Source organism: Saitoella complicata, assembly GCF_001661265.1.
Source record: "Saitoella complicata NRRL Y-17804 unplaced genomic scaffold SAICOscaffold_17, whole genome shotgun sequence".
Classification (NCBI taxonomy): Eukaryota; Fungi; Ascomycota; class Saitoellomycetes; order Saitoellales; family Saitoellaceae; genus Saitoella; species Saitoella complicata.
This window is the reverse complement of record NW_017567008.1, coordinates 355,845-366,618: the sequence shown is the minus strand read 5'-3', so window position 1 is coordinate 366,618 and position 10,774 is coordinate 355,845. Positions and strand designations below refer to the sequence as shown.

The following is a 10,774-nucleotide window of genomic DNA, read 5'->3' as shown; positions in this document are numbered from 1 at the left end:
CAAGCACAATATAATCTGCAAATTTGCAACTCGTCCTCTGCGTGTGTGGTTTGCCATCCTTCATCTTGAGGCATCGCTCCTTCATTCGATCCGCCCCCGGTTTATGATGCAGTCTTTCCTTGCGAGAAAGATACAGAGGGAAATGTTTGAGCGTGGGCGCCAGCGTTTGAGGGAGGATCACCTCCAGGATCGTAAGACCTTTGGGGATGAAAAAAACGCTCAGACCGTCCAGGTAACTCAGCCAGTGAGCGAGTGCCACAAACCCGAGCCTACGATTCTCAAGGAGGAACTAACCGGGACGGAGAAGTTGCTTTGGGACCAGTGCCGACAGGTCCGGTGAGTACCACTCCCAATATTCCTCGATCCTCACTAACAACAGGTGTTAGCTACACCACCGCCTCCGTCCCACCAAACCTCGCCTTGCCCAAATATGCCCTCAGCGAGTTTTTCGTCTCTGGTTCCAATGGCCTTGGTCCCGTCACTGATCTTCGCGACCTTGTTTCGCAGTGGTACAAATGGTTCACTGACATAAAGGAGGGCAATCTGGAGTGGGATGTTATCATGGATTGGGTTTCAGCACAGGAGAATATGATGAGGGATTGTGGGATGGGCTATGATTCGGCTGCGCTGGCTAAGAGCAAAAGAGTAAGTTCTACCATAGCAAGTTCAGCACACAGTAAAAAAGCTAATTCGTCATCGTTGGTCTAGGATCTGATGAGGGACGAATGGTTCATGACAACCCACTTCCCAATCAAATGGCAAGCCATCCAGGAGCACATGAAACATCGTCGCGTCCACAAAGCCGCTACCACCAAGCAACGGCGCGAGTTCATGAGGGGGACATTCAAGGGGACTGTCTTAGCGAAGAGGGTTGCCGAAGAAGCGGGGAAGGTCACGAAGAAACCCTCTAAGTACGTTGTCAAGAGAGAGAGGAAGAAGAGGTTGCAGGCTCAGGCTGCGACTGCGGCTGCGGCTACGGCTACGGCTGCGGATGAGTTGGCGGCCAAGACCACGGATGCTCATACGTCTCTCGAGATGCGCGAAGCAACTCCCGAAGCCCAGGTGAGTCCTCGACTAGTGGTGGAAGTCGTGTCTTCGCAGCATGATGCTGAACAAGTCTCACAGTTGGTCGACATTGTTGTTCCCGGCGCATACTCTCCAGCTGCCGGGCGCATCAGATATCACCCCGACGCTCCGGCGCAGAGGGTTCAACCGGCTGCTGAAGGGAACATCGTCCGTAGGAGTGCGGAATTGATCTCAGCGGCAGTTGTGGGGGGAGTCATCACCGCCAGCCTTGTGCGCAGAGGCATTCCGTGAAGGCTTCCTTGAAGGCCGGGCCGGTCTCACGAGGCGCACCGCTTAGCATTGGATAGCATCATAGACACCCTCTAAAAATAGAGAAAAAGAAAACGTTGAACAATTTTGAACTTGATCCCGTCATTGATCTCACTCAAATCTTTACCCGGTGAACTGCAGACACTCGTGCGTCGCTTGATGAACTCGACGAGTGTAGAGGTTTGCGGCCACCAACTCGTGGTCGGCCACGCGCACAAATCGATGGCACCTCCATCACACGTCAGTAGTAAAAAGATAAATGGTGTGCCTCCAGAGCGACAATGGTGATGTGAATCTGTCTCTTTTGTATGTGTTTCTCGTCCAGCCAACCTTCAAAGCCTGTCAGTTGCCGTTATCGTCACAAAGTTGAGCATTCCCACGATATGCAGCCACCATGCATGGAACCAGTGCTGTTCATTTTCGCCTATCTGCCGCTTCATCTCAACGATCGGATCCATCATGCAGTCCTCGTTGCTCGACAAATCCATGGTCGCAGAATGACGGTCCTGACGCCCGAAAGGTAAACTCGACTGGGACGAGATTGAGGAGTGGACGTCCGCGCAGGTCAACATCCTCAGTGATCGCGAAATGATCATGGGCGACTAACCGCTCCGGTTCATCAGGCAGATGCGAGTTCGTGATACAGTTGCCACTACTTATGTTTGGGATCAATAGCTAACATCGCGTTCATAGTCCGTCAAGTTCAACGAGACCTTCATGACCCGCCATTCCCCCTCCAAACGGGTCGAACTCCAAGACCGCCGCGTTCTGAAGATTGCTACGGCCAAGCAGAGACGTGCGTATATGTCCGCAGCCTTCACGGAAGCTGCTTTGAGTAAGAAGAGGGGGATGGAGGAGGCGAAGTATGCGGTGAAGGGGGCGAGGAGGGCAAGGTTGAGGGCGTTTGCTATTGCTCAGGTCAGTGGTTCCGCATTAACATTCAAAGTGTGAAACGTTGCTAACGGCGCTACCATGGAGGAGGCGGCGAATGCCATGGACATGGATAACTCCGGAGACTTGCACATCCCTCTCGCAATCCGCATCGCTCCCGCCGGCACAGTGTCTTGCCAGAGCTTGAAAAGATGACTCAGCTCCCGTATCCACCACACTTCTAGACGTCGTACCTCGGTCAACCGGAACACGACACGGAACCCAACACCGACCATCGTGAGCTTAAGGGCACGCCAGCTATAACTGACCTGCCAAGCCCGCGAGCAAAGTATCCGAACACGCACCTCCCTTCATCCTCCGCCGGCTAATGTCTTTTCTTGGCACACCTTCGAACATGGCTTTCTCACGTTTCTCGCTTCAGCATCCCAACTCGTCTCTTTTATCAGATCCGTTCCGCGCGCTTAAGCGAGTGGGCTTGGCGCTAAACAAACACTACGGGAATGTGGCCGACAGATCAGATAATGCGTCCCTGAACTTTTGCGAGAGAAAGGCGGCTGTTTGGTGCATGATCTGATAAAAGTTCAGAGTGAGAGGAGCCGGTGTGAGTTTTTCATTTGGGGTGGCCGTGGGATCATTGCTCCGCATTGGCGAATGCCCAGCACTCCTTCCTCACCTCTCCGTCTTCCGCCCGTCAGCACCCGACAGAGCGGGTAGCCTAATGACACCTCACCCTACCGGAACAGCGGGCCCCGTCACGTCTGCACACACCACCGGATCAATCTCGGCTAAAGCTAGAGCTAGCCTCAACGCGAAGAACGCCGACAAGCGCCGATCAAAGAATCTGATAATGGATCTCTCCCTCATCACTATCACTATAAAACCCAGCGTCGCCCATCTTATCTGATCCTCATCCTCCTCGGCTCCTCCTTCAATCACAATGCCAACCACGGAGATCACCCCTACTCATACGAGACCCTCACACTCATCCTCCTCCGGGTCCTCAACAACTCGTGAGAAAGAAAAGGATGCCGAAATCAACGTTACCACAACCTCCCGCCCGGAATCCACCGCCTCAGATCGCACCACCGTTCCAGTCCCCCTCAGCATGAAACTCATCTCCATCCTCCTCGTCTCCCTCATCGGCTTCGGCGGACACTGGTCCTCAGGCGTCACCGGCGCAATGAAATCTACCCTCAAAAAGGAACTCAAGATCAACAACACTAAATACGCTCTTCTCACCTCTTCGCAGGACTTCATGGTCACGGTCCTCATCCTCTTTTCGGGTATGTGGACCGACCGTGTCGGAGGAGCATCCGCAATGCTTTACGGTAACGCCCTCTTCTCCGTCGGTTCGATCCTCATCGCCGGCGCCGCTCAATGCCGTAGCTTCAAGTTCATGATCTTCGGAACCGTGGTCGAGAGTTTGGGCGACATCGCAACCCAAGTCGCGCAATACAAAATCTTCTCATCCTGGTTCCCCCCCTCCGCCGGCTTCGCCGCAACCCTCGGTTTCGAACTCGGTATCGGCAAGATCGGTTCATTCGTCGGCAAGTCCTCCGCCAATATCATCGCCAAAAACACCGGCGATTTCGCATGGGTATACTGGACCGCGGTCTTCATGAACATCTTCACAAATGTCGCGACGCTCGTATTCTGGTTCTTTACAAAATACGCAAACAAGAAATTCCACGGCACAAATGATCCCGCAACCGGCGAGAAACTAACCGAGTCCAACAAAAAGTTCGAGATTCGCAAAGTCCTCGAGTTGCCGTGGACGTTCTGGATGGTGATGCTATTCACCGCATTCCAAACCTCCACCGCAATCGTATTCTCCCAAAACTCGACCGAACTCGCAGAACAGCGATTCAACGTCGACTCCATCAAAGCGGGGTGGTACTCGGCCATGACCCAATACATCGGATTCTTCCTCGTGCCCTTGTTGGGCGTATTCATCGATATCTTGGGAAACCGCATCACCGTTTTCGCCGTCGTCGGCCTCGGGTGTTTCCTCGCAATGATCCTTATCGCATTCGGCAAAACCGTCGGAGCAACCGCCGCCGCGTTCGGAATCTACGGTGTAGCGTACTCGTTCGGGCCCACTGTCATCATCGACGGGATTCGGACAACGATGCACTACCAAGGCGTCTTTGGCTCCGCGTACGCGATTAAGATCGCGATTAATAATTCGATGAATATTATTATCGCGATGATCACCGGTGCGCTCCAAGACGCCGATAACGATTCGTACGACCGTGCCGTGATCGTCTACGCGGCCGATTCCGCCGCAGCATGCTGTGTCGTGCTCGTCATGGTCGTTCTCTGTTTCCGATCCGTCGATATGCGTTCTCTCCAGTGGACTCGCAAGCAGCGTATTGCCCGCGGTCACATCATTAATGAGAGGAAGGAGTTTAATACGACTGGTGAGCAATATGAGCGTAATAAGAAGATTTCGGGGGTATTCTTTGGGTTGGTGTGTTTGTTGATTGTGGGGGCGTGGGCGGCGTACATCTGGGGTGCTGCCACTGGAAACAATTACTAAAAAGACGAACGAGGAAGAGATGAGCAGGACTCATATATAGCTTAGCGAAAAAGGAGGTGATAGACTGGACGTTTGTTGAGATACCCTACAGGATCTGTACTTTATCGATTGCCTTCACACTACGCCGTCAGTCCATGCTCATGAATCTCCTCCTCTTCCTTAACCTCTTCATCGACATCTTCCTCCTTCGCACCACCCTTTGATCGTTCCTCCCTCAAATAATCCACAACCGGACACCCCTCACCCCCCTTCCCCCCACCTCCCCTCCCCTCCGCCTTACAATTCCCACACTCCCTCCCATGCCGAATCAACAAAACATGCAACCCAAACTTACACTCCTCCGGCACCCTCTTATCCAAATGCTCAAACGCCTGTTCCCTCGTTGATTTAGATGGAACCCACCCCAACTTCTTCGTAAGCCGAAAAACATGTGTATCGACCGCAAACGACTCACGCGCAAGACAAAACAAAAGAACACACGAGGCCGTTTTGGGACCGATACCGGGGAGGGAGACCAGTTCGTGCATGGCTTGTTCGTTGGTGATGTCAGGGGAGCGGAGGTGTTCGAGACTGTGGGTCCCGTGTCGACGTTTGACTTCTTCCAGGACGGCCTTGATCCGTTTCCCCTTGATATTCGCCAACCCACCCATCCGGATTGAATCACTCACCTCACTAACCTCCGCCTCCGCGATCTTATCCCACTGATTCCGTCCGAAGCGGGCATATAGCCCCCTCGCAGCCGCGCTTGAATTCCGGTTACTCGTGTTCTGGCTCAAAAGCGTCCGGACGAGTGCGTCGAGTACAGTCGGTACCGCACCACAGTTCGCAGCAACGCTCTCGCCTTGTACGCTCGGTGTCCCCGCTCGTCGGCGTGGGGTGTAACTATGCCATTTCGCGAGCGCTTTCTCGATGTGGTGGCATTGTTCTGGTGTTGGGTAGGGGTAGTCTGGGAAGGGTGATGTTCCCAGCGCGGCGAGTTTCTTTAATGTATGCGCATCGAAGACGCCGGCTTTTTCTTTGCCCTTCGTGCTCGATGAAACGACGGTGGCGGCTTTCGAGAGTGCGGCGTCCATTTCTGCATCATCCACCTCCCCCTTCTCCTTCTCCTTCTTGACCCTAGGCTTCGGCGTCTTCGGTGGTGTCTTCAGCCCAACTCCCACCTCGTCATCTTCAACCTTCACCTTCTTGGCCCCCGCCCCCGCCGCTGCGGACCTCGTACTCCTCCTCGCCCCCTCCATGGCCACAGCTGCAGTCGTAGCACTCCTCTTTGTCTGTACCATTGTCTGTCGAGTACAAGTTCTAATCATATACGTCCTCAAGCAAGCTTCGGGATTTTTGACAGTTCGGATCGGACTTTTTACATTTTGTGCTCGGGTCTCTCGCGCGTGCACGGTGAGTGGTGATGTCACATTTCGAACCCTGCATCGAAGCTTAATCCAGTGAACCCTAGCAATACTCTACCCTCTAACCGTATAGCTATCCTTACTATTGATCACCCGTAAAGACTCCAACAGCCCCCCTCCCCCCCTCCACAACAGCCCCAACCACATCCCCCACAAGCGGTCCAACCCCACTCCCCCTAACCCCACCCAAAACCCACCCAACCCGTTCCCTAACCCCCCACCTTTCCTCCACCTCGCACACCTTTTCCAGACTGTACGTGTATAAATCATCCACCGAGGGATGAAGACGTCGGATCCGGGTTAGGAGGAGGGGAGCGTAGGTTTTTGTGGCGAGGGCAGTAAAGTACATACTCGATACAATCGTCGTATGCAGTGCCGATTCTTCCACTTTCTGTTGTTTAGGGTTTGGTCCGTGGGGGTCGAGGATTGAGGAAAGTCGCTCACGGTCAAGCGCAGAGAGTCCATCCCCAGCGTCAGGAAGTGCGCGAAGAATGTATACGGCGCCGTCGATGTACAACGCTTGACTTAGCTCCGGGTCACCGCCTGGCGCACTTTCCTCCACCGCACTCGAAAGTAATCTCAACCCCTGCGCCGCTCTCTTCCTATCGAACCCCGGCTTCTTCTCATAATCCTTCTGTTTGTCTTGGTCGATATGTTTCTCCTTGATGCGTACAGCGATCTCGGTCCCATGTCGCCTCCCAACCGAAGTCTCATACGTCGGGGGCCTCGTCTCTCTCACTACCTCACCGACGACGCGTCCCTGTCCATGATCCCTCTCAATGGACATAAACGGCGGCGTATCCGTTCCTGCTCTCGGCACAGGCGCTGCACTCTGCATAGGCCCAAACCCCTTATCTCCTCCATCACCCGACGTTGATGGGGGAGGCGTATCGAGTAACCACCTCTTCACACTCCACGGCGTCGGCAGGATCTGGGGTACGTATCCCAGAAGCGTGGTCGTTGTGCTGTTCATTCCGAGTCGGGTCGCGTTTGGCATGGGAGGCGCAGAGGGTGAGCGTAGTGTTGAGGCCATATTTGTGGTTGGGTGTTCTGTTGTTGGTGGTGGGGTCTGCTTATAGGTCAATGGGTCAAATAAATGCGGTATAGATCAAACGGTAAACTCACCTGAACAATCGTTTGAATCGCGTTATCCTCCCTCAACCTGCTCTTCGCCGGACTTGTACCTTCTTTCTGCTGGTTGAAATCGTTGCCAGAATTACAGCTCGATTCACTCTCAGCCAAACTCCGTCTGCGTCTATGCCTGTATTCCCTCGCCTTAAGGAAACTGGTCGTAGTCAATGGGATGGTCGAATTGGGTGGGTCCCCGTCCATTTCTATGTCCATCCTCGTTGTTGATCACGACCGGTTGAGACCGGGATGGTTGCATATGGTCGGCCCGTGAAAGCTGGCGCTGGTTGCTGGGGTCGAGGTTGTGTTGGTGGTGGTGTTTTGGTTGAACTTTCACATGCCAAGCGGCGCGCGCTTATCGGGGCCGGGAATGTGAGAGTGAATACCAGTTGCAATTTCAATCACGGGAGCGGGCCAGTCGGAAACCTTACCCTTACTTCTTTCTGAAATGGCGTTCGACGGAACAGTGCCGCACCCGATTGAAGTTTCACAGCACGTACTGGTTCACGGGTGGGTAAGCGGACAAAATACGCTATGGAGAGAAGCTAGTCGATAAGCTCGACAGAATGGGCAATTATGATGTGCAAATTCGTATGAAGCTTAAGGAATATCATCCACTCTCCGCCTCCTTCTCAGCTGCCGCCAGCGCAGCCTCAATCTCCCCATCAACCTCCTCCTCAATCTGCTTATCAACCTCATCGCCCTTCTCCTCCTTTTCTTTCCTCCCACTCGGATTCGCCGGCATCGGCGCATCGGCTCCATACATTCTCAACAACATCGCACTCTTATCCTGCTTACTCACCATCAAATTCGTACTCGCCTTACTCTTCCACAACGGACACACAATCGGGATACTCATATTTAACGCCGGGTTCTCGCGTGGATCGACCTTGAGCACCACGCAGCCAAACGTTTTTTGTTCGAGTTGGGCGCGGAGGATGGGGCCGATCTGGGAGAGTTTTGGGTAGGCTTCTTTAAGGAGGATTTCGAAGGCTGCCATGGGTGCTGTGACGACGCGGTCTTCGCCGATGAAGGGGGCGACGACGCGACACCCTTCGGATTGGACGCGCCATTTGCATTCGATTTCGTCGGCGGCGGCGCCAGAGTCTTGTTTTGTGAACATCTTGATACCGGCGTGCACGAATCTCATACGAGGGGGTTCCTGTGCGTTGAGCAACAAAATGCTCTTTGCGCGGGCAGAGGTGAAGTAGATACCACGCGTGGGAATACCAGCGGCATTACGGACCATGAAAGCATCCGTAGGGAACTTCTCAGAGAGGTTGTAGAACTTCTTGCAAACCTCGATCTCGGGGTGATCGGCCGGCAAGAACTTGAATGGCTCCTCAAAGATCTTCTTGTCGTCGTCCTTCTTGCTGGCACGGAACTCACCGCGGGAAGAGTCCTCGCCGACTTCGGGAACGGCCTTGGGAATAGCAGTAGCATCAGCCATAACAGCCTCAGCAGGCGTCTCCTCCTCAACAGCAGCCTCATCAACCTTAGCCTTCTTAGCCTCGGGCGCCTCCTCGTCGACAGCCTCGGCAGCCCTCTTCGTACCCTGAGCCGCAGCCTCCTGAGCAGTGATACCCTTCTCCTCCATCCACTTGGTAGATCCAGTCTTTCCCTCCCTGTGGTTGGCCAACTTGGCGTGCTTCTCCAACACAGCGACGAAGAAACCTCCGGTATCCTGCAAGTGGGGGTAGATCCTGATACACCTGTCCAAATTGAACTCCTTGACCTCATCCTCAGACGGAGGCCAGAGAGACTGAGGGTAGCGCTTGTGCTTATCTTTAGACACCTCCTCACGGGACGCAAAGTATCCGTCATTGCCATCAGGGACGACCCAGTCGTTAATTCCATTACGACGCTTCAACTCCGGAAGACGCTCAGAGACATCAACCAACTTGACCGAAGCACCATACTGCCTCAAAGCCTCAGCAACAACTGCCTCGTTCTCGATGGGGTTAAGCGAGCAGGTAGAGTACACCATACGTCCACCAACCTTGAGCATCTGCAAAGAACGCAACAAGATCTTGACCTGGGTGGGGTGCAAGCCGAGTGCGTTTCCGGGAGTCCAGGATGACCAGACGGTGGGGTTCTTGCGGATGGTTCCGTCACCGGAACATGGGACATCAGCGAGGACACGGTCGAACTTCAAGATCGCGGATTTCTCGTTCGCGTCCATGGGTCCGGAGACGACAGAAGGATCGGCGACCCAGGGGTGAACGAGAACGTTGGGGTAGAGCGTAGCGTCCTGGTTCGTAACCATCATACAAGGCGAGTTCAACCTCTTGACCTGGTGCACCAGCATGTGACTTCTCTTGTAATCCGCATCGTTCGCGATGCACAATCCCCTAGGCGCAGGCTCGTCATTCGCATCCTCCGGCGTAGCGTGCAACGCCTCGATAATCTGACCCGTCTTCGATCCAGGAGCGGCACACATGTCGATGACGATGTGCTCGGGCTTAACGTCGAGTAAAAGCGGGGGAATCATGGAGACGGCTTCCTGGCGGGAGATGTTTCCGACCTCGGTTTCGTAGACGAGGAAGTTTTGGAAACGCTTGAAGTCCTTGTGCTTGCGGATGACTTGTTTGGGGACAGAGAGGTTCCAGGCGAGGTGTTCGGGGTACCAGGGCAAAGGCGTAGGAGCCTCAACGAGTTGTCCCTCGTGCTCGATGTTTGTCAAGAACGGAATGTAGTCTCTCTCCAACGCATTACGGATATCGATCGCATGCGAGCGGGAACCAGTGATACGGAAAGTCGTAGGAAGCGTCCTCTTAATCGTACCCATGAACGTCTCCCACTCCTCCTCCGGGATAATCTTCTGATCCTTGTAATACGTTTCCAACTTCTGGTTCTCCTGAGGAATGTCGGCATATGAGCCAGTACCGCGGGAACGACCTCCACCCCGGCCTCCCTTTCTTCCTTTTCCTCCGCGACCCATTTGTGATAGATGTCGCAGGGTTGATCTGAGTGTAGCGAACATCCCAACGCCGCCCCGCCAACGTCCTCAAATCTTCGCCCGGACCCCACCGCACGTGCCTGGCCACGACAAATCCGGCCAGAAATTGTACCGCCTCGGTAACGTAGACACAACACCACGCCCCAGAATGTCCGGATCAATATCAGTGACGCTGGAGCTGTCCGGCGGCGCAGAGCTCATGTTTGCCAACACGCGACTGCACACGCTCGAGATTCCTGCCGATCTGACTCTGCAGTCGTTCCTGCTCTACCTGGCAGACGAGAAGATGACCGACAAACGAAGAGACTTGTTCATTCAGGGTGATACAGTGTATGCTTTCTCCTGAACTTCTCCCTATTTCCTGAAGCTAATGGTTGAGCAGACGGCCCGGAATGTTGGTGCTGATCAACGACGCTGATTGGGAGCTCGAAGGCGAGGGCGAATACGTGATACAGGACCGAGATGTCATCCACCTCATCAGCTCTCTGCACGGTGGATAAAACGATACTTATTGATACC

The 10,774-nt window shown here is 54.1% G+C and overlaps 7 protein-coding genes across 7 annotated transcripts; 4 read left to right on the top strand and 3 right to left on the bottom strand.

Annotated features, from left to right (window-relative positions):
• SAICODRAFT_72291 (uncharacterized protein) lies at positions 1 to 1,317 on the top strand (the record flags this gene model as incomplete). The annotated part of the gene is made up of 3 exons (XM_019170752.1): positions 1 to 336; positions 387 to 645; positions 709 to 1,317. Exons 1-3 carry the CDS (start codon positions 104 to 106, stop codon positions 1,315 to 1,317), a joined length of 1,101 nt encoding a protein of 366 aa, XP_019023132.1. The 5' UTR covers positions 1 to 103.
• A 206-nt stretch (positions 1,318 to 1,523) lies between these two features.
• SAICODRAFT_141510 (uncharacterized protein) lies at positions 1,524 to 2,879 on the top strand. Its single transcript, XM_019165498.1, has 4 exons — positions 1,524 to 1,899; positions 1,959 to 1,968; positions 2,029 to 2,257; positions 2,497 to 2,879. Exons 1-4 carry the CDS (start codon positions 1,730 to 1,732, stop codon positions 2,592 to 2,594), a joined length of 507 nt encoding a protein of 168 aa, XP_019023131.1. The 5' UTR covers positions 1,524 to 1,729; the 3' UTR covers positions 2,595 to 2,879.
• Positions 2,880 to 3,163: 284 nt separating this feature from the next.
• Positions 3,164 to 4,765, top strand: SAICODRAFT_59072 (MFS transporter; the record flags this gene model as incomplete). Its single annotated transcript, XM_019169651.1, has 1 exon — positions 3,164 to 4,765. The coding sequence occupies one exon, from the start codon at positions 3,164 to 3,166 to the stop codon at positions 4,763 to 4,765; it is 1,602 nt and encodes a 533-aa protein (XP_019023130.1).
• A 260-nt stretch (positions 4,766 to 5,025) lies between these two features.
• SAICODRAFT_39618 (DNA glycosylase) lies at positions 5,026 to 5,727 on the bottom strand (the record flags this gene model as incomplete). The annotated part of the gene is made up of 1 exon (XM_019168616.1): positions 5,026 to 5,727. A coding segment is annotated over one exon (702 nt), but the record flags the coding sequence as incomplete, so codon positions are not given.
• A 523-nt stretch (positions 5,728 to 6,250) lies between these two features.
• On the bottom strand, positions 6,251 to 7,586 carry SAICODRAFT_20324 (uncharacterized protein; the record flags this gene model as incomplete). The annotated part of the gene is made up of 2 exons (XM_019166240.1): positions 7,294 to 7,586; positions 6,251 to 7,237 (listed from the first exon to the last, which is right to left on the bottom strand). Exons 1-2 carry the CDS (start codon positions 7,510 to 7,512, stop codon positions 6,251 to 6,253), a joined length of 1,206 nt encoding a protein of 401 aa, XP_019023128.1. The 5' UTR covers positions 7,513 to 7,586.
• Positions 7,587 to 7,906: 320 nt separating this feature from the next.
• Positions 7,907 to 10,237, bottom strand: SAICODRAFT_8591 (S-adenosyl-L-methionine-dependent methyltransferase; the record flags this gene model as incomplete). The annotated part of the gene is made up of 1 exon (XM_019171419.1): positions 7,907 to 10,237. The coding sequence occupies one exon, from the start codon at positions 10,235 to 10,237 to the stop codon at positions 7,907 to 7,909; it is 2,331 nt and encodes a 776-aa protein (XP_019023127.1).
• Positions 10,238 to 10,403: 166 nt separating this feature from the next.
• SAICODRAFT_8590 (ubiquitin-related modifier 1-like protein) lies at positions 10,404 to 10,755 on the top strand (the record flags this gene model as incomplete). The annotated part of the gene is made up of 2 exons (XM_019171418.1): positions 10,404 to 10,585; positions 10,638 to 10,755. 2 exons carry the CDS (start codon positions 10,404 to 10,406, stop codon positions 10,753 to 10,755), a joined length of 300 nt encoding a protein of 99 aa, XP_019023126.1.
• Between the last annotated feature and the right edge of the window lie 19 nt (positions 10,756 to 10,774).